Source organism: Hippoglossus stenolepis, chromosome 8 (assembly GCF_022539355.2).
Source record: "Hippoglossus stenolepis isolate QCI-W04-F060 chromosome 8, HSTE1.2, whole genome shotgun sequence".
In the NCBI taxonomy this organism is placed as follows: domain Eukaryota; kingdom Metazoa; phylum Chordata; class Actinopteri; order Pleuronectiformes; family Pleuronectidae; genus Hippoglossus; species Hippoglossus stenolepis.
Window position 1 is genome coordinate 26,924,171 of NC_061490.1, and position 21,814 is coordinate 26,945,984.

General features: G+C 44.2%; 3 protein-coding genes across 4 annotated transcripts in view; 1 reads left to right on the forward strand and 2 right to left on the reverse strand.

Annotated features, from left to right (window-relative positions):
* The first annotated feature begins 99 nt into the window (after window positions 1-99).
* LOC118114358 (acidic leucine-rich nuclear phosphoprotein 32 family member E-like) lies at window positions 100-7,003 on the forward strand. The gene is made up of 7 exons (XM_035164797.2): window positions 100-292; window positions 1,334-1,483; window positions 1,581-1,703; window positions 2,007-2,166; window positions 2,288-2,391; window positions 5,923-5,983; window positions 6,345-7,003. Exons 1-7 carry the CDS (start codon window positions 239-241, stop codon window positions 6,440-6,442), a joined length of 750 nt encoding a protein of 249 aa, XP_035020688.1. The 5' UTR covers window positions 100-238; the 3' UTR covers window positions 6,443-7,003.
* Window positions 7,004-7,450: 447 nt separating this feature from the next.
* On the reverse strand, window positions 7,451-17,377 carry plekho1b (pleckstrin homology domain containing, family O member 1b). The gene is made up of 6 exons (XM_035164792.2): window positions 16,847-17,377; window positions 16,063-16,209; window positions 12,387-12,527; window positions 10,208-10,312; window positions 9,376-9,474; window positions 7,451-9,114 (listed from the first exon to the last, which is right to left on the reverse strand). The coding sequence occupies exons 1-6, from the start codon at window positions 16,871-16,873 to the stop codon at window positions 8,497-8,499; spliced, it is 1,137 nt and encodes a 378-aa protein (XP_035020683.1). The 5' UTR covers window positions 16,874-17,377; the 3' UTR covers window positions 7,451-8,496.
* A 1,445-nt stretch (window positions 17,378-18,822) lies between these two features.
* Window positions 18,823-21,814, reverse strand: part of si:dkey-23o4.6 (retinol dehydrogenase 13) — an 8,917-nt gene continuing 5,925 nt past the window's right edge. The window contains exons 6-7 of one of the 2 annotated variants that reach the window (XM_035164794.2): window positions 19,719-19,795; window positions 18,823-19,185 (exon numbers count right to left, since the gene is read on the reverse strand). In XM_035164794.2, coding sequence (XP_035020685.1) covers window positions 19,150-19,185; window positions 19,719-19,795 — 113 coding nt within the window. In that variant the 3' untranslated portion in view covers window positions 18,823-19,149. Of the gene's footprint in view, window positions 19,336-19,590; window positions 19,796-21,814 lie in introns of both variants that reach the window. The other variant, XM_035164793.2, reaches the window with a different exon arrangement.

Below are 21,814 nucleotides of genomic sequence, written 5' to 3' on the forward strand. Positions count from 1 at the left end.
TAAACGTTTCATCTTCGTCTCTTGATTGGTCACAGCCGCTGCTCTTCTGGCCAATCACAGAGAGGACGTCTGTATAATCAGCAGCTGGGGGAGTGGTCTGCTGAGTGACTTCTCTTTCATCCAATAGGAGCTCGGAGTGAGGGGCGGGGCCTGCTGTGGAACATGGAGGCGTAGTTGCCGCCTGACGCCGGAGCCTCAGTTCTGTGCAGCGGCCTCTCGCGCTCTGTTGGACCGCAGCATGGACATGAAGAAGCGGGTCAGTGTGGAGCTGAGGAGCCGGAGCCCGGCGGAGGTGAGTGTTCCAGCCACACACAGAAGCGACCAGTCCGACATTTTGACCCAGAAAACGGCTTCAACATGGACGAAAGTCCCGCGGTCTCCCTGTTCCTCGGTCCCGGTCTGGTCACACCGTCGGACCGGAGCTGTGGTCCGGTCAGAGGCGGTCCGGTCAAAGCACCAGCAGCGGCTGAGTTTCACCCGCTGCTGGTGCTTTGTTTCCGGCCCCGTTTTGATCTTCTGCCGTTGGAAGCAGAGTCTGGAACCTCCACGTTTCAGACCAAGACCACGTGTCCTCCCGGTGAACCCCGGTCATCACCAGCCGGTACCGAGCTGTGAGGCCGCTTCACCGGAGACTCCGTTTCCCTCCTTTTATACGAGCAGCTGCCGGTGACGTCATGTGTTTACGTGTTTCTCCGTTCAGGGTCTGATTTCAACTGGTGTAAACGGGTCTGATTTCAACTGGTGTAAAGGGGTCTGATTTAAACAATGGTGTAACGGGTCTGATTTAAACTGGTGTAAACGGGTCTGATTTCAACTGGTGTAAACGGGTCTGATTTCAACTGGTGTAAACGGGTCTGAGTTCAACTGGTGTAAACGGATCTGATTTAAACTGGTGTAAACGGGTCTGATTTAAACTGGTGTAAACGGGTCTGATTTAAACTGGTGTAAACGGGTCTGATTTCAACTGGTGTAAACGGGTCTGATTTAAACTGGTGTAAAGAGGTCTGATTTAAACTGGTGTAAAGAGGTCTGATTTAAACTGGTGTAAACGGGTCTGATTTAAACTGGTGTAAACGGGTCTGATTTAAACTGGTGTAAACGGGTCTGATTTAAACTGGTGTAAACGGGTCTGATTTAAACTGGTGTAAAGAGGTCTGATTTAAACTGGTGTAAACGGGTCTGATTTAAACTGGTGTAAAGAGGTCTGATTTAAACTGGTGAAAGAGGTCTGATTAAACTGTTAAACCTAACCCTAACCTATTTAAGCAGGTCTGATTAACACCGAGTTAGTAAACATAGCACACTGCTGCTGTCACCGTGTTGTCTGGTTCAGGTGGAAGAGCTGGTGGTGGACAACTGTCGCTCCAGTGACGGGGAGGTGGAGGGTCTGACGGACGATTACACGGAGCTGGAGATCCTCAGCATGGTGAACGTCGGCCTCACCTCGCTCTCCAAACTGCCATCGCTCCCCAAACTACGCAAGGTGAGTGATGCAGTGCAGCGGCGGCCATGTTGTGATGTCGCTGACTGCCTCTAACTGTGTGTGTGTGTGTGTGTGTGTGTGTGTGCGTGTGTGTCAGCTTGAAGTGAACGACAACACCATCTCCGGAGGTTTGGACAAGTTGGTGGAGAAGTGTCCTAATCTGACGTACCTGAACCTAAGTGGAAACAAGTTCAAAGAGCTGAGCGGCGTTGAGCCTCTGGTAAGTCTGACTGACACCTGTCAATCACACCAGGTCCTGAGACAAGGGGCGTGTCCATCAGAACCACCAGTGTTTGCTTTAATGCAGAGACCAAACTTTACATTACTTATTGTTCAGCTGACGCTTTCATCCAAAGTGACGTACAATAAGAACAATCAATTCATGTTTCCCACTACTTTACATTTTTGGGGCTGCTGGGCGCTGCTTCAGGGTCACGGACGCGCACATTACAGGGGCAGTGTAAAACTTCTGAGGCTCTAATAATCTGAGTTCTATTAACCGTGCGTCTCTGTGTCTTTGCAGCAGAGTCTGAAGAACCTGAAGAGTCTGGACCTGTACAGCTGTGAAGTGACCACGCTGGACGACTACAGAGAGGCCGTGTTCGAGCTGCTGCCTCAGCTCACCTACCTGGACGGATTCGACCAGGATGACAACGAGGCTCCAGACTCTGAGGGCGACAACGGTGAGAGCAAAAAAACTGTAGCATTTTAACTGGGATACGGTTTGTTAGTCTGCGTTTCCATAGGAACACAGACGTGATGTGTTGTCATCGGATCCGATGTTGAGCTCAAACTTTGTTCCAGACGAGGACGATGAAGCCGGACCAACCAGAGATGAGGACGAGGATGACGAGGAGTCTGAAGGAGACGAGGTCGGACTGTCTTACCTGATGAAGGAGGGAATCCAGGTGTGTGTGGCCAATCAATATTTGAAGTGTGATGTAGGGGTTGGCGATATATGGAATATACTCGAGGTATCGCGGCTTGTACCACGTGTGGTGTATAAAATGACCATCTCGACCATCGACTATACATTGTCACGTGGATGTTTTAAGCCGTCAGCATGAAATTCTCTTTGAGATTCGCTTCTCTCCTCGTGCCCCTCACAGCAGACTGCTCGCTGCCCATCCAGAAAACTCTCCTCAGCATGCGTATGTTAGTATCCGGAGGGAAGAGACCCAGAGAGGACGAGAGGACGAAAGAGTCCCAAGTTTACAAGAGTTCAGAGACAGTTATTGACAGTTTGTTCATGTTCTTTGTGAAAACTGAACCGAACGAATCAGTGAAAACAGAGTTTCCTCTGTTGCAGCTGCTGAATGAACAGATGCAACAACGTTTATATTCGACTCGAAACGAGTTCATTAACATCTTGTTTTAAGCCTAAATGTCCACTGATATCTTCCGACGAGGTGCATTCAGGGACCGTCGGAAATGGTAACATCTGCTAGATTAGCCACTTCCTGTGGACTTTTATGAATTTAACATTTATGCAGTGATTTTAGAGGAGATTTTAAAATATCGAAATGAATATTGTGTATCGCGACAAAGCCTAAATATATTGCGATAGTTGTTTTTGGCCATACCGTCTATTAGGTGATATGCTCAAACAATCAATCAATCAAGTTGTATTAGTATAGCCCATGTTCACAAATCAGTTTGTCTCAGAGGCTTTAACAAGGTGAGACATCCTCTGTTCTTAACCCTCAAGAGTCAAACTACTAAAACCTTTAACAGGTAAAGAAGGTAGAAACCTCAGAGACACATGTGAGGATCCGTCTCCCAGGACGGACACAAGTGAACAGATGTCCCGTGGAACAGAGAACATCAGAGAGATCAGAGTATTTACAGCTTTGATTAGAATAAACACTTTGTAGCTGAAGGTCAATGAACTGATGGATTATTGTCAGTAATGGTCGAGTATCTGAGGAGAAATATTATATATCAAGCAGACTTGATGTGATCATAGTCCACGTTCAGCAGCCATCAGGATCCACCATCAGCTGCCACCTCGATCGTGGTCCACCACCACTATCCCGTGCCAGCACGATACAGGATCCACCATTATTATCATGATCTCTGATACGCGATCCACCATCATAATCCACGATGTGGATCTGTGGACGATAAGGCAAAGGGACTCCGGGGAAGAAGTCAAGTCAGTAACATGTATTGATGAGATATTAATTTCTTTGATGTGATAACGATTGAGAAGAGGAAGGAGAAGCTGGAAAGAGAAGCTCCGAGTGTCATGTGTCCCCCGACATTCTAGACCTATAGCAGCAGAACTAAGAGCAGGTCTAAGACAAACCTGGACCGGCTCTAACTATAAGCTTTATTGTAAAGGAAGGTTTTAAGCGAGTCTTTAACGACTTCCTGCTGGAGCCTGATAATAATGAATTACAATAATCACGTCTGGATGGAACACAGGCCTGGGCTCGTTTTTCAGCATCTTTTTGAGATATGTCTGATGTTTGAGATGTTACACAAGTGGAAGAAGTCGGTCCTAGAAATTAGTTTTAAGTGAGAATCAAAGGACAAATCAGGATCGAAGATCACTCCCGAGTTCCTGATGTTTCATTGGAAGCAAAGACGATGTCGTCTAGAGCAGCTTCATCATTAGATGATGTGTCTCTAAGGTGTTTAAGTATTAGAACCTCTGTCTTATCTGAGTTTAATAAGAGAAACTTGCAGCTCATCCAGGTTTTTATGTCCTTGACACGTGATTGGAGTTTAGTTATTTGATTACATTGTTCAGGTTAGGGTTAGTATAACTGGGTGTCATCTGCATAGCAGTGGAAATGTACGAGTGTGTCCTGATAACGTTTCCTAGTGGAAGCTTATATAATGAGAATAAAATTGGGCCGAGCACAGAGCCCTGTGGAACACCGTGGTTAACTTTGGTGAGCGCAGATGACTCATCATTAAGTTGCACGAATTGGAATCGATCTGAAAAATAGGATTTAAACCAGTTGAGGGCGGTTCCTTTAATGCTAATGAACTGTTCTAGTCTCTGTAATAAAATGTGATGGTCAATAGTGTTGAATGCTGCACTGAGATCTAACAGGACGAGGACAGACACAAACATCTGAAGCTATTAGAAGCTCATTAGTGACTTTAACCAAGGCTGTCTCCGTGCTGTGATTGGCTCTAAACCCCGACAGTCTTCATATTACTTTCTTGGAGAAACTCACACAGCTGATTGGCTACAACCTTCTCAGGATTTTCTCAGAACCAAAGAATAGGAAAGAGGTTTGTGTGTCTGTCTGTGTGATTGAACACAGCCACACACGTAACAGGCAGCCTCTGCTGTGTGTGTGTGTATATATTTTAAATAAGTTGTATGATCTTGTTAGAATTTTATCATTAAAGAAGGTCATAAAGATATTGCTCTTCAGGGATGGAGGGATACTGGGTTCGGTGGAGGTGTGACTCTCTGTCAGCTCCAGAGCTGAAGAGAAACCTGGGGATGTTTTTATTCTCTTCTCTTAATGTGGAGTAGCAGGCAGCTCTTGCTTTGTGGAACCTTCTTATAAACTTTAACACTACTCTTCCAGTCTAGGAGATTTTCCACACGGTTTCTAGAGCGCCACTTCCTTTCTAGTTCTCTTGACGCTTGTTTTCATTCATGTCTGTTGGAATTAGACCACGGAGCTAATTTACTATGTTTTACACGTTTCTTTTTTAGAGGCGCTATCGAGTCTAATGTTAATCGTAATGAGTTTACAGAGCTATCGACGAGATGGTTGATCTCAGTGGGGCTAGGGTATTTGAAGAATTCGTTGGTTATATCGACGGATAATACGGTTTTAAATGTAATTGGAATTATTTCCTTAAATTTAGCTACAGCACTGATAGAATTGGATTCGTGGAAGTACTATTAGATGTTAAATTTTGACACCGTATGACAGTACAAGGTCAAGTGTGTGGTTACAACAATGAGTAGGTTGGTGTACACACTGACTGAAACCAATTGAGTCTAGTAATGAAATAAATGCTACGCTAAGGCTATCTTTATTATTGTCAATACTACTGTTAAAGGAGGCAGAGGAGTCAGTGAACATCAGACACTCGGAGCAGGAGGGAGCAGAGGAGCCATCGCTCATGTATCAGCCTGTTAGCCTACGACAGTGAGCTCCAACAGAAGAATCCGGTGACACGCAGATGGAGACACAGTCGCTAAAGCACCAGAGAGGAGGGGTTGGTGTGTGTGGATGTTTAACTACAGACTTAACTAGTGATACAGAGAAATATCTGTGTTAGCAGAGGAGCTAGTTCAGAGAGAGCGACCACCAGCGACAGGAAAACAGGAAGTGACGCAATACGCTTACCGTACCACGTCAGACTGGTGGGTAATATTGTTAGTTCAGAATTAGCAGGTTGTGATTTCACACTGTGACCACAAATAGGCGCTGTTGTTCACTGTAAGTGTTTGCTGTCAGGATGAAGAAGATGATGGAGACTATGTGGAGGAAGAGGACGAGGACGAAGAGGAGGACGGAGGTTTGTTTGTTTTTATTCTCGCCATTAATATTCTGTCACTTTTTATAGTTTGTGTGCAGAACTGACAAGTTAGAAAACTGTTCATCCTCCCTGGTTTATTTTGTATATTTTCTAACTGTTCACGTGTGGTTTGTATATAAGTTGATTGATTCACTGAATGTTATTGTTTCATACATGTTTGTAATGTTTTATTAAAACATTTTGGACTTGACATAAAACTACATTAACAAAATCTACCAAAGAATAGGAAAGAGGTGTGTGTGTCTGTGTGTGTGTGTGATTGAACACAGCCACACACACGTAACAGGCAGCTGCTGTGTGTATATATTTTAAATAAGTTGTATGATCTTGTTTTTGTCAGATGACGAAGTCGCTGGTCTTCAGGGGGAGAAGAGGAAGAGGGAAGTGGAGGATGAAGATGATGATGACGACGACGACGATGATGATGATGATGAATAATTACCCCCGACCTCGCCGGGCGTCGCCTCAGACAGACAGGAAACAGCTGTGACAGATCGGCTTCAACATTAACATGTTTAACTTTTTACAGTGTAGAGTCAGTGCTGATATTTCAGCAGACTGTACACTGTAAAAAAAAAAACACACCGCTGCTTTGTCATCAGATGAAAATTGAGCAATAACAAACTATTTTCATTTTTTTGGACAAGACTCTGGTATCGGGTTCTGTTATTTTCTGATGCCGGGAAAAATGTGAAGCTTTAACATCAGCTGCATCTGATCAGTTCATTGATTATTTTCTGAAGCCTCGTCAGTTAAGAAACATCTTTTTCTTCTCCTCTGGATTTTCTCAACCAGAAGTTCAGCAGCACTCTGGGACGATAACGCCGACTGTTACTCGCTGAGCCCTCTGCTGTGGCGGCTCCGGTCTGTCGCTCCGTGTAAATACAAGTGACGTCGTCCATGTTGGTTTCTGTGGTTTGGATTTTATTTTTTTATTCTTGTCGTCTGATCGTTGATGTAACCAGATGTTTTTGATTAAAACTGATTTCTTCAGTCAAATATCGTTGAGTCGTCTATTTCAATAAGTCAATGATAATAATTTGTCCGATTCTAAAGTTTGTAAATTAACAAAGATTCAGGTACTGAGTTTTTCTTGAAGATAAAATGAATTAATTCAGATAAAAGAAATTAATAAATAATCAAAGTGTTTTGCTGATCAACACGTTAGAAACATGGAACAAAATGTGAATTAATTTAATTAAAACTGATCCAGTTAGAATCAAACATTTTCATCTTGCGTCCAGTTGTTTATGTTTAACTATAGAAAATAAATGGACATTTACAAACTGCGGGGCTTCACACAGGAAGTGAAACAGTCTCAGTTCTTGTAAATTTCCCTCTGAGCTTGATGACATCATCACATCCCTCTATGATGTCATCATGTCCGGCTGGATTCAGATCAGCTGCCTGATGATGTCACTGACGAGTTGAGAATCAGTGAAGACGTTTACGGATCAAACTGTTGATTTATTCAAGTCAAAGTTTCCATTTTACAAATTTACTTTATTCTGATAGAATAAAATCTAAGTTTCACCATCGAGACTCTGATCATCATTTCAAAATCATGTCAGAAAAAAACAGATCAGACGTGAGAAACATAAAATGAGTGATGACTCAGCAAGTTTTTACCCTTAAAGAGATTTGACTGACTTTGCCTCAGAACATAAATTAATTAATTCATCTTGACCTCATGTGATTTGTTTCTGTCAGTGTCTGTAAATAAAGTTTTTGTATTTAAGGACAAATTCATTTGATCTTTAACTGAAACCCGAAACAAACCAGGACCAAAAAAACCTGGGAGATCCAGAGACCGTGTTATGTCTCACTTAAAGTGAATCTGAGATGTTGTGACGTACGTAAGTCAGACTAAATTCTTTAGTGCGCTCCCTAAATTACAATGTGAAAACTAACAGAATGTACACGTCATGTTCTGCTGCTCCTCCCAGTTCTTGTCTCCTCAGGGTTTAGTTGATTGTAATATGCAACTTCACCACTAGATGTCTCTAAATATAATGTATGTAACTCCTTCATGTTGAACCTGTAACTTCATGTTACGACTATTATCTGTTTTAGATCGTCGTCCAGTTAAAAGTCCGAACCTTCTCCATGTGATGGAGACTTCGTCACATTTTGAGGAAATGGAATTCTGCATTCGTACCGTCTGTTCTCCAGTTTTGTGTCCAGCTGCATAAAACTTCATCCTCTTCACGTCGTCTGAGCAGAAATGAAGGAGACATAGAATCTGAGGTTTTTCATTGGGTCTAAATTGTGTTGGCACATTTTCCTTCAGTCTGATCAGAGAGGTCAGGTAAGTGAAGGTTCCTCAGGTGGGTTCTGACATTTTGTAGCTGAGGACGGAATCGTGACCTCAGCTGGATTTCTGCTCCTTGTTCTTCTGAGAACGTTTCACATCACTGGACACTGAACTGTCTCCTCCTGACCCTGAATTTATCTGGTCCAGACTGAACCGGTTTGAACCAGACTGAATCACATCAGGTTCTGACGTCTGGGTTTGGTTTCTTACTGACGGGAGAAGACGAGTCCAGTTCTCGATACAATGCCCTCAGCTCCTTGACCTCCTCCAGAACTTCGCGGGCCTGACGCCAGGCAGTCGCTGCCTCCTTTAGGAGTTTCTCAGCTTCGGCCGGCTCCTCCCCCTTCAACTCCCACCGCACTTCTGTCAGCAGCTGCTCCGTCTTCTGCAGCTTCTGGCCGATCAGCTCCTGCAGCTGGTTGATCAGCGTCACGGTGGCGGTCGATGTTGACCTGGTCGCAGTCTTTTTGTTTGTAACTGTAGTCTCTGAATGTGAAAGAATCTCGTCCATGGAGACGCAGCGATTTTTCTCTGTCGTCGTCAGGCGCTTTGCTGGCTGAGGGGTTTGCTCCCACACCACTGCCACCTCACGTGGAAGGCTGTGGGATTTCCCAGAAGCCTCAGCGGCCCTGGTAGAAAGTGTGGCCTCAGTTTTGGACCTGGGACAGTCTGGACTAAGGAGACATGTGTCCAGGTTGACCCTGAGCGCATCGCAGACGACTGCTCCCTTTGACGGAGCGTGTTCCTCCTGAATCAGGTCCAGAGTCAAAGTCCCATCCGACAATGACGTGGAGGCCTGGAGGAGGAGGAGGAGGAGGATCAGTGACACAACATCTGGAAACACCTGGTTACACATGAGAGGAACGACCTCTGACGTCATCGTGAAATGAAACTACGTCCGTCCAGATGAGACAGTTTGTAAGATCATGTCTTCAGCTGGAAATATCCTTGGTTGTCAGAGTCTTAAACATCCAGAATTTTACATTTCATTATTCTGATTTGACAAAATGATTGTAGAGATATTTCAAATATTTGATGCTGAAACTGTCGTACTAACCACGGCCAGCAGGTGGCCTCTGGTCGGCAGTCTGCGATTGTGAGGAATCTTCACTCGATCTCGGGTCAGATGAGAAAGCTGCAAATCGTCGACGGTTACCTGAAACACAACACGTCAGCTGCAGTTCCTCTAACCACCACCAGACGCTGCTGTGATCATTGTGTATTGAAGTAAATAAAAAAACTCTTCAAATCCAAAGTCAGTTCGATAATAATAACAATGATAATATAATTAATAATAATAATAATAATATCATTACTGTCATCAGACATGAGGTTTACTGGGTTTTCAAGAAGAACCACATCTTATGTTATATTATAAAAATTTATGATCAGATTTTGTTTTTGTTGTTTTACACTGATGTGAACTTGGATGGAAAAAACAACATCGATGACGTGAACGTTTCTTTCAGTCTGGAACACGATGGCTGAGAGAACCAGTATTGATCAGAGTATTGAGCAGAGTATTGATTGGTGGAAAAAAGGCAACGGTTGTCTGCATGTGAATCAGCAGACGCACTTCCTGCTGCTGTAACTGAAATAAACACGATGACAGGAAGTTTGTAAAATCAGTCGTCAGTGACATCAGACAAAATCCACTGAAGATTTATGACTTCGAGCTTCAGAGGAGACAAACAAACTGTTGGTTTGAGCTCTAAACTGTAAATAAACGAGGACATGTCAGCTCCCTGAACTGAAGCCAAAGCATCTGGATGGCCCCCTGGTGTCTGGCTGCAGTACAGCTCATAACCCTCACATTGATGTTATTATCATCTGGTTTTAAATCTAACTTTGATGTCATCATCACGTGAATCTGAGGCTGATGTCTTTACCTCGTCCAGGATCCTGTTCTTTGCTCTGGTGATGGAAATGCTCAGGACGTTAATCCAGGATTCTTTCTCCTCAGGACTGACGGCCAGGAAGATCAGGTTCGGAGCCTACAAGGCAAACAGTGACCTTATTTATATGTTTGTTTTGAAATGAACAGAATCAAACTAACATGAACTCTAATGTCAACTACATCACTGTTAGCTTCCAGCTGCAGTTAAACATTAGCTTGTGGCTTTGTTTCCACTGTCAATGTTTTTTGTTACCTTGATTGTTGATGCTAACATGTTATTGTTACTTTCTTGGTAGCATGTTTAGCTTAGTATTAGCTATGATGTTTTATTAGACTTATTGTAGATAACTTGTGTTAGCATGTCTGTATAGTAGCTTTTGTCTTTGATATTAGCATGTTTTAGCTAGTTATTTGAATGATTAAGCTTGAAATTAACTTTTTATTATATTCTTTGTTGATAAACTTGTTTTATCATGTTGGTACAGTAACTTTTATTCTGGTATTAGCATGTTTTTAGAATGCTAAAGCTTGATATGTTAATGTTTGCATGTTCACAAATTTTGTTAAATGTTCTTTGCATTTACTTTGTTTTTAGTTTTTATTTAATAGGTGTTTATCCTAAAAAATCTTTGATGTTAGCTTGTTAACTAGTTTTTATATTGTTTCATTGTTGTTAGCATGTTTGAGCAATTTGATGATAACTTGATATTTGTATATCTCTTTACATGTTACAAACAAATTATGAATTGTTATATCTTGTTTTTGCGCATTGTAAAAGTAGTTGTTAGTTTGTGTTAGCGTGTTGCTAACTTGTTTGTTATTGTTGAAGTTATTGTTTTGATTGTTAATCTTCAAGTAAATGTGAATGATATTGATTCTTATTAAAGACAGATACATATTCAGACAGACGTGTACAATCAGACAGACAGACAGGAGTCAGACAGACAGACAGACAGACAGACAGTCAGTCAGTCAGACAGTCAGACAGACAGACAGGAGTCAGTCAGACAGACAGACAGACAGACAGACAGAGTCAGACAGACAGACAGACAGGAGTCAGACAGACAGACAGACAGACAGACAGACAGACAGGTCAGTCAGACAGACAGACAGACAGGAGTCAGACAGACAGACAGACAGACAGTCAGACAGACAGACAGACAGGAGTCAGACAGACAGACAGACAGGAGTAGACAGACAGACAGACAGGAGTCAGACAGACAGACAGACAGACAGACAGTCAGACAGACAGACAGACAGACAGGAGTCAGACAGACAGACAGACAGTCAGACAGACAGACAGACAGGAGTCAGACAGACAGACAGACAGGAGTCAGACAGACAGACAGACAGACAGTCAGACAGACAGACAGACAGACAGTCAGACAGACAGACAGACAGGAGTCAGACAGACAGACAGACAGACAGACAGACAGGAGTCAGACGACAGACAGTCAGACAGACAGACAGACAGACAGTCAGTCAGACACAGACAGACAGACAGACAGACAGACAGGAGTCAGACAGACAGACAGACAGTCAGACAGACAGACAGACAGGAGTCAGTCAGACAGACAGACAGGAGTCAGACAGACAGACAGACAGACAGTCAGACAGACAGACAGACAGGAGTCAGACAGACAGACAGACAGACAGACAGACAGACAGACAGACAGTCAGACAGACAGACAGACAGGAGTCAGACAGACAGACAGACAGGAGTCAGACAGACAGACAGACAGACAGTCAGACAGACAGACAGACAGACAGGAGTCAGTCAGACAGACAGACAGTCAGACAGACAGACAGGAGTCAGTCAGACAGACAGACAGACAGTCAGACAGACAGACAGACCAGGAGTCAGACAACAGACAGACAGACAGTCAGACAGACAGACAGACAGGAGTCAGACAGACAGACAGACAGGAGTCAGACAGACAGACAGAACAGACAGTCAGACAGACAGACAGACAGGAGTCAGACAGACAGACAGACAGACAGTCAGACAGACAGACAGACAGGAGTCAGACAGACGACAGACAGACAGACAGACAGACAGACAGGAGTCAGACAGACAGTCAGACAGACAAGACAGACAGACAGACAGACAGACTGACAGACAGGAGTCAGACAGACAGACAGACAGGAGTCAGACAGACAGACAGACGTACCGTGTTGCCTGGCGAGCTGCAGCGCTGCAGTCTGAACTTGCTGTGACTCTTTTTGCTGCGACTCTTGTTCTTGCGTATTTCTTCACAGCGTTCGTAATCAGAAAGATCAAACAGCTCGTCAGCCCGACCCGGCTCCTTCACCTGCACCAAGGGTCAGAGGTCACAGGTCAGGTGACAGTGAGGGGGCGGAGCCTCTGTTCCCAGAGGCCTGTTCACTTGTTATCGGGATAAATCACCATGGTAACTCATGCTGAACACACAATGACAATACATGTAAATGACATGTGATGGAAACAGGTGACATTAAATTCAGATCTGCTCTTGTTACTGAAGTTTTACCATAAAAACAATCCCAGATGTTTTACCAGCTGTTCTTCCTGCATTCAGCAGCTGGAACTGTGTCTTTTATTCTGGATGGTTGTTCTCCTCTGATTTTTATTATTCAACAGTTTGATCCTCAGCTCTGCTGTCAGTCAAACTGTCCATGTCTGTGATTGGTCATATGCAGGAAACCCCTCCCCTTTCATGTGCACTGTACAGTAGGAAAACCTGAGTTAACTTAACGAGTGGATACCCAGCGTCATGTGACCACTGAGCCTGACGGTGATTGTTAGGATAAGTTCAGCTGGATAAACAGATCCTGGATATGTTGAACTCTCTTCGTAGAACAGGACCACGAAGTCCCGCCCACTCTCAGGTGACTTTATCAACGTCTCAACTCACTGTCAAAGTTTCAGCTGCTTCTTAACTCAACTGCAGCTGGTTTGTATTCTTCAGTTTCAGACCAACATCAACATCAACATGCAAATACAGTCAGACATGGAAACTTTCTTCAGATGATTTAAATAGAAAATCAAGTGATTTTCATAATCGCACACAGACAGACAGACAGACAGACAGACACACTCACACACACACACAGACAGACAGAAAGACAGACAGACAGACAGACAGACAGACAGACAGACTCACACACACACAGACACAGACAGACACACACACATAGACAGACAGAAGGACAGACAGACACACACACACACACAGACAGACAGACAGACACCACATAGACAGACAGACAGACACACACACAGACAGACAGACACACTCACACACACACACAGACAGACAGACAGACACACACATAGACAGACAGAAAGACAGACAGACAGACAGACACACACACACACACACACAGACAGACAGACAGACAGACAGACACACACATAGACAGACAGAAAGACAGACAGACAGACAGACAGACACACTCACACACACACACACAGACAGACAGACACACACATAGACAGACAGAAAGACCGACAGACAGACAGACACACACACACACACACACACACACAGACAGACAGACAGACAGACAGACTCACACACACACAGGTTTTCATGTGTCCCCAAAAGCTAAACTGCAGCTCATTAATCGTCATGGAAACAACATAAATTATTAACCAGCTTTAAACTGAGACTTCCTGGGAGAGAGGCCACACCCACTACTCACACACTGCCTGTATCGTCAGTCATTTGATCAATGTTCAATAATCAGAGCTCAGCCCCTTACATAACGAGTCTGACCTCTGACCTTTTTATCCAGTTTGAAGTCACATTTTTACATCTTGGTGGTTTTTAACTCTGGATCGTCTGGATCTTAAAGGGATAGTTCACCCAAAAATGATAATTCCCTCAATATCTACTCACCACTATGCCGATGGGGGGGGGGGAGTGTTTGACTCTGCAAAGCACTTCTGGAGTTTCAGGGGTAAACAGAGTTAGAGCAGAATCCAATACAGCTGAAGTAACTGGTGGCTGAGACTTCAAACTTAATAAAACAACAGAAAAAACACAACCTGCTCCTGTGATGTCCCCAAGTGTACGGAAGCCTTGACCTTCATATTCAACTAGAAACGAGGTCATTTACAGAAGCAAGGTCTTTAGCCAAATGTCCGCAACCGGAAGTAGTGATGCTAACGTGCAGCCCGACCACGCCCTCGGGCAAGAGCTTGTGTGCAGTGTGCGCCAGTTTCCAATGGCTACGTGCAAACGCTGCAACTCTGTTTTCCCCTGAAACTCCAGAAGGGTTTTGTTTTGACTCAAACACTTCACCTTCACCCGATTCCATGAAATTCCCTGATTATACCCAATTTGATACCACGGTAAAAAAAACAAAAATAAATCACATCTTTTATTAAAAATATTCAAAAAACAACAGTGGCTCTGTCGCCTTCAAGTACTAAATAAAAAGAAAAGAGTTTTAACATTATAAAGCAAAACAGTGGCATAAAGGAAAATTATGAGATTTCAGTTATCAGGTATAATGTCTGTAAGAAAACAGCAGAGCCGGCAGACACAGTACTGACACACTCACACACACAGTACTGACACACTCACACACACAGTACTGACACACACACACACACACACCGAACCTACAGTGTATATACTAGAGGGAAGTAGGTTTCTTCAGTAGGAGTGACAGACCATTAAAACTTTATACATGTATGTACAATGCTAACGTCATCAGTGTTTACTTGAGGATTTCTTTCCCCATCAAATCGTGATCTGAACCCCCCCCCCCAAATAATACATCAATCAATCAATACAATAATTATTTTGGTTATTTTGACGCTCCTTTACTCTATCAAGGTGGCCCCCCTCAGCAGCACCACTGCACTGAGGAGCATTATTCTGCTCTCTGATGTTTTCTATCATCACACGTAGAACTGATCTTTATAAAAACTAATGAATTCATGTTTACGTTCCTGGAGAAACAGGAAGTCGCTTCTTCTGCAACGAAGAAGTTAAAACGCTGCGTTGTGTCATAAACTGTGTGTGTGTGTGTGTGTGTGTGTGTGTGTGTGTGTGTGTGTGTTTCTCTGGTGTCACACAGTGTTTCTATTCCTGGTCAAACAGGAAGTTGAGCTGTTGAAAGCAGAAGTTTCACATGAACCAAAATGGTCTGAACATGGAACCACTGTGAGGAAGAGGAGGTTCCACAGCTTCCTGGGTCCTTGTGTCTATTACAGCTCAGAATTCAGAACCTTGTCTGAAACTCCTGTTCTAGAATTTCTCTCAGATATTTTTTCAACTTCAGCAATAAAGTGACGTGTTTAGCAAATAGATTGGAAGCAGAAATGATAAATGTTCTGAGGTAGACTTCAGGCTTAGGGTTCTACAAGGACATTCTGTATGTGATAAAGGTTCTATGAAGATGTTCTGTGTGTGATAAGGGTTCTATGAGGACGTTCCATCCTGTGTTACAGCAGTGAAACCGGAGACCTCTGTGTGTCTGCAGCTCAGACTGAAACTTGACTCCTGCAGAATTTCAACCATAGAAAGTGGAGGAGGAACTTTCTGGAACCACACATCACAGACTACTACACAGTACTACACAGTACTACACAGTACTACACAGTACTACACACCTGGACACCAAATCTCTCTTGTTTGTTTAAAGTGATCCTTTAAACTTGGAGAGCATCAGAATAAGGTCTGTTAGAACCTACAGACGTTCTGTAAGTCCATTAAAAAGTTGTCACAGGATGTGGAGCATCACACATGACACCTCATCACCATGGCAATAATTAAAGTTGTTAACGAGGCACCAGCTACTGATCCCCTCCAATCATAGGTCAGCTAACGGTGTGGCCCCGCCCCCTCAACTCACCTCCTTCTCACAGATGAACAGCTGATCTCCTCGCACGACCACGAACCGGTTCTTCCAGATCTCTCTGAAGATCCCTCTCCCACAGAACTTTCGGATCCAGCCCACTTTATCGGGCTGAAGGTTCTGCAAAGCAGAGTCCTGCGGACCCTGTACACAGGAAACAGGAAGTGAAGTCAGGTTAAAGATTTCAACCTAAATTTTAATAGACATCTCAGCTCGTCACACTGGTTTCTTTTGTCTCCACTATTATTATTATCATTTTATATTATTAATATTATTATTGTTACTATGTTTTATATTTTGTTACTTTTCTTTTCTTCTATGATAGACAACTGTAAATCTGAAATAAATAATTACACAAAAGCAACTAAATTCATTTTGATTGAATATTAGTAATAGAATAATTATTTATAATAATTTATAAATATAAACAATACATATAAATTATACATAAATATAAAAATACAATAGAAACATTAAAAACAATATCAACAGATAAATAGAAACAAACTAATTAAATTAGTTGTGTATCTGTTTGTAACTGATGTGTGTTTATTGTAAGTTTATTGTGTGTTTGTTGTGTATTTGTATCTTTTTCTCACTTTTCCTCTTTCAACTGTCAGTAAGGCTCTTATTGTGAAAACCGGAAGTGGAGTGATGTATCGTTCAGAGTTTCCTTCAAAACAAAAGCCTCAAAGGAGAATCCTTTTGTTCCTCGCGCTCCGGTTAAACGTGATTAAAAGAACCGTCACGCGCGGCCAGTGCCGGTTCCGGTGGCACTCACCCGTTTTCCGGAGCAGTTCTTCTTCATGCTGCCGGTGTCGGGACTTCACTTCTCGGTAACTCCGTTATTCCTCCACAGTTGAGCGGGAGGAGGCGGAGAAGGGAAGCCGGTAGCAGCTGTTGAAGTCCGGGGAGAGGACCGGAGCTTCGGCCGCTCCTCAGCTGTCGGTGCTCGGTGTGGCTCCGCTCGTCGCCCCGCTGCTCCGTGCTGCTGCCGCCGGACACCGCTGCTCTCTGACCGGCCGGGGGCCGCTCTGTGAGTCGGTGTCCGGTTACTCCTCCTCCTCCTCCTCCTCCTCAGGACTCCCCGCTGGCTCAGCGGCTCCTCGGCAGCCCCACAGCGCCCCCCATCGGTTAAGTCTAATAAGTCTATTGTGTGTGTGTGTGTGTGTGTGTGTGTGTGTGTGTGTGGATCAACAAAGTGGGTCAGACAGATGTGCAGATTATTTACTGACACGCCCACAGATCAGACGTCAGCTGCTGCTCTGAAGCATCAGTTTCACATCTTGGTTGTTTGAAACCAGAAGTAACCATATTAGGAGGAAGGGGGTGGAGCCTGAGTTGAGAGCTCGAGGGCACGCCCACATACACCTGCCACCTGCACCCATTGGACGGTACTAGCTGTCAATCACTCTGTGGTACCCCCAACACATCCGGTGCTTTATGGTCTGTTTGACTCTAAATGATCATAATTCACTAAATGAACATCAGCTGTTTGAAGAAGACTTGAAACTAGAGACTGAGACAGAAACTCCTGAATGTTTCCTGACGTTATAAAGTGAGAAGTAGAGTCACTTTCTATAGACTTCTAGAGAAACTACCAGTGGAGTCGCCCTGCTGGTCACTACACAGAACACAGGTTTCAGGCTCAGGAGTCAGTTTTTATAAATGTATTTATACAGATCTTTTCTTGATGGCCACTCAAAGCCCTTCACAGTATAGTATAGGTAAAAGTTAAAGGTTACAGTATTGTCATCAGAACCCTAACCCAATCATCATCAATGCGTAACTAGTTCAGTTACCAATTAAAACAAAAACAGTTAAAAGAAATGAATAAACCATAAATGACATTTGACTTTCCGTTGATTGATTCGATCAGAAAACTTAGCGACGACACATTTCCACTGTTAAAAGTAACACAGAACCAGCACGACCTGCTTGTCTCGATTTTTTTAGCATAAAAAATTCACGTCAGCAACTGAAACAACTTTTTCTTTACATAGTTTTTTTTGCAAAAAAAAAAGTTGACAGCCTGGCTGACAGCCTGGCTTCCTGGTGCAGCCAGAACTTCCTGGAGCTAAACGTTTCGAAAACTGTAGAGATGATAGCAGACTTCAGGAGGAGCCCAGCCCAAACCGCCCCCCTCACCATGTGCGACTCCCCAGTTAAAACAGTGGAGTCTTTCAGATTCCTGGGGACTATAATTGCACAGGACCTGAGGTGGGCTGAGAACATCACCACCATCATCAAGAAGGCCCAGCAGAGGATGTTCTTCCTGCGGCAACTGAAGAAATTCAACATGCCGCAGAAAGTGATGGTCGAGTTCTACACGGCCATCATTGAGTCCATCCTCACCGCATCAATCACCGTCTGGTTCGCTGCCTCCACTGCCAAGGACAAGGGCAGACTGCAGCGGATCATTCGGTCAGCTGAGAAGGTCATCGGCTGCGACCTGCCGGCTCTCCTACACCTGTTCCACTCCAGGACCAGGAAGAGAGCAGGCAAGATCATTGCTGATCCTTCCCATCCCGGCCACCACCTATTCCAGAGACTCCCATCCGGAAAAAAGGTTCCGGGCCATCAAGACCAAAACCTCGCGCCACCTGAACAGTTTTTTGCCCAGGGGGGCTCACAAACAAGCCCCCTGCATCACACTGACTCTGCCCCCCTGATTCTGATTCCGTTTATAAAGATAAAACTGTGATGTTAATTTAACTTCTGTATTAAATCCAAAGATAAAACTGATGACACATCATCTTGTTATCATCATTATATTTAATCCACAAAACAAACATGAAACTTTCACTTGAAACTTTCCCAGAAATGAAAAATGTTGGTGTTTGTAGATGATTTGTATCTTGAGAAGTTTGAATCAAACAAACAGACATAGGTCAAAGGTCAGAGGTCACAGTAGAACACTCCACTCACTCTTCACTCTGCAGAAAAACAATATTTTTATTTCATATTCGCTGAATACTGATGAATATTTATTATATTATTATGATGTAATGAAGTAAAGTTGTATTCATTGATATTCTTATCACTCTGGACTGATGCCTCTGATTGGCTCTAGTCAGCTGTCAATCACAGTGATGCTCGTGCGCTTCTCCTAAAAAGGGGGCGCTGTTGTCTGATCCTTCAATTCCCCCTGCTGTTCACAGAGGTCAGCACGTGTCCTTTAATCCAACCAATCGGGCGCTCTCCTCCCACAGCATCCTCGCCACAGCATCGTCCCGCCCCCCCGCAGCAACGTCCTTCTCTGCACAGTCACTGAACACACACACACACGTTTGTTTTTCAGACTTGGGAGGACAACGTCATTTTCTCTTTGTGTCTTCACATGCAAAACTCCTAAAGACCCCGTGTCCCCATGACGACTGAGAATATTTTCAGTTAAACTCACAAATCAATAATAAATAAGTAATATTAAATAAAGTCTGTGTGAAACACCTGTGCCATGAAATTCAACATTTTGTGTGTTGAGCTGGTGTGTATTGTATTTCAGACTCCTCCCCCAGCCTTTACCTGAAGTAGCATCCGGATCGTTCCTCCAGACCCGGTGTGATGGAGCAGTAAACACTGGTCTGAGCGCCCTGAATTGGTGTCTTCATGAGCAGCAGGGAGGGGAGGCTCAGCAGCGCCCCCAGCAGGGGAAACCAGCCCTGAACATGACGACCCAGCTCAGTCCGGATAACACCCGGGTGGAGACAGAACGACGAAACTCCAGAACCTGAAGACCACATACACAGTCAGTATCAGATGCAAATAAAGAATAAAGAAAACAATTCCTTCAGAATTTGGGGACCTGTGAGTGTGATGTTTAGTGTTTGTGGGGACCTGTGAGTGTGATGTTTAGTGTTTGTGGGGACCCTGGTGTGTGTGATGTTTAGTGTTTGTGGGGACCTCTGAGGTGATGTTTAGTGTTTGTGGGACTGGTTGTGTTGTAGTGTGTTTTATGTTTGTGTGGTGTGTTTGTGTTGGGACCTGTGAGGTGATGTTTAGTGTTTGTGGGGACCTGGGAGTGTGATGTTTAGTGTTTGTGGGGACCTGGATGTGATGTTTAGTGTTGGGACCCGGATGATGTTAGTGTTTGTGGGACCTCTGAGGTGATGTTGTGTTGTGGGGACCTGGGAGTGTGATGTTTAGTGTTTGTGGGGACCTCTGAGTGTGATGTTTAGTGTTTGTGGGGACCTGGGAGTGTGATGTTTAGTGTTTGTGGGGACCTGTGAGTGTGATGTTTAGTGTTTGTGGGGACCTGTGAGGGATGGTGGGCTCTGATGTGATGTTTAGTGTTTGTGGGGACTTCTGAGTGTGATGTTTAGTGTTTGTGGGGACCTGTGAGTGTGATGTTTAGTGTTTGTGGGGACCTCTGAGTGTGATGTTTAGTGTTTGTGGGGACCTGGGAGTGTGATGTTTAGTGTTTGTGGGGACCTCTGAGTGTGATGTTTAGTGTTTGTGGGGACCTGGGAGTGTGATGTTTAGTGTTTGTGGGGACCTGGGAGTGTGATGTTTAGGTTTGTGGGGACCTGGGAGTGATGTTTAGTGTTTGTGGGGACCTGTGGTGTTTGTTAGTGTTTGTGGGGACCTGGGAGTGTGATGTTTAGTGTTTGTGGGGACCTCTGAGTGTGATGTTTAGTGTTTGTGGGGACCTGTGAGTGTGATGTTTAGTGTTTGTGGGGACCTCTGAGTGTGATGTTTAGTGTTTGTGGGGACCTGGGAGTGTGATGTTTAGTGTTTGTGGGGACCTGTGAGTGTGATGTTTAGTGTTTGTGGGGACCTGGGAGTGTGATGTTTAGTGTTTGTGGGGACCTCTGAGTGTGATGTTTAGTGTTTGTGGGGACCTCTGAGTGTGATGTTTAGTGTTTGTGGGGACCTGTGAGTGTGATGTTTAGTGTTTGTGGGGACCTGTGAGTGTGATGTTTAGTGTTTGTGGGGACCTGGGAGTGTGATGTTTAGTGTTTGTGGGGACCTGTGAGTGTGATGTTTAGTGTTTGTGGGGACCTGGGAGTGTGATGTTTAGTGTTTGTGGGGACCTCGGAGTGTGATGTTTAGTGTTTGTGGGGACCTGGGAGTGTGATGTTTAGTGTTTGTGGGGACTCTGAGTGTGATGTTTAGTGTTTGTGGGGACCTGGGAGTGTGATGTTTAGTGTTTGTGGGGACTCTGAGTGTGATGTTTAGTGTTTGTGGGGACCAGTGTGATGTTTAGTGTTTGTGGGGACCTGGGAGTGTGATGTTTAGTGTTTGTGGGGACGAGTGTGATGTTTAGTGTTTGTGGGGACCTGGGAGTGTGATGTTTAGTGTTTGTGGGGACCTCTGAGTGTGATGTTTAGTGTTTGTGGGGACCTCTGAGTGTGATGTTTAGTGTTTGTGGGGACCTGTGAGGTGATGTTTAGGCTGTGGGACCTGAGGTGATGTTTAGTGTTTGTGGGGACCTCTGAGGTGATGTTTAGTGTTTGTGGGGACTGGGAGTGTGATGTTTAGTGTTTGTGGGGACCTGGGAGTGTGATGTTTAGTGTTTGTGGGGACCTGGGAGGTGATGTTTAGTGTTTGTGGGGACTTGAGTGTGATGTTTGTTGTGGGGACCTGGGAGTGTGATGTTTAGTGTTTGTGGGGACCTCTGAGTGTGATGTTTAGTGTTTGTGGGGACCTCTGAGTGTGATGTTTAGTGTTTGTGGGGACCTGTGAGTGTGATGTTTAGTGTTTGTGGGGACCTGGGAGTGTGATGTTTAGTGTTTGTGGGGACCTCTAT

Excerpts from the sequence above, each read along its gene's own strand:
- LOC118114358 (XM_035164797.2), top strand. The coding sequence starts at position 239 with ATGGACATGAAGAAGCGGGTCAGTGTGGAGCTGAGGAGCCGGAGCCCG. Across the intron at positions 2,167-2,287 it reads AGACTCTGAGGGCGACAACG|ACGAGGACGATGAAGCCGGA; the intron begins GTGAGAGCAAAA and ends ACTTTGTTCCAG. Across the intron at positions 2,392-5,922 it reads TGATGAAGGAGGGAATCCAG|GATGAAGAAGATGATGGAGA; the intron begins GTGTGTGTGGCC and ends GTTTGCTGTCAG.
- plekho1b (XM_035164792.2), bottom strand. The coding sequence starts at position 16,873 with ATGAAGAAGAACTGCTCCGGAAAACGG. Across the intron at positions 12,528-16,062 it reads TGTTCATCTGTGAGAAGGAG|GTGAAGGAGCCGGGTCGGGC; the intron begins GTGAGTTGAGGG and ends CCCTTGGTGCAG. Across the intron at positions 9,115-9,375 it reads GAGGCCACCTGCTGGCCGTG|GCCTCCACGTCATTGTCGGA; the intron begins GTTAGTACGACA and ends CTCCTCCTCCAG.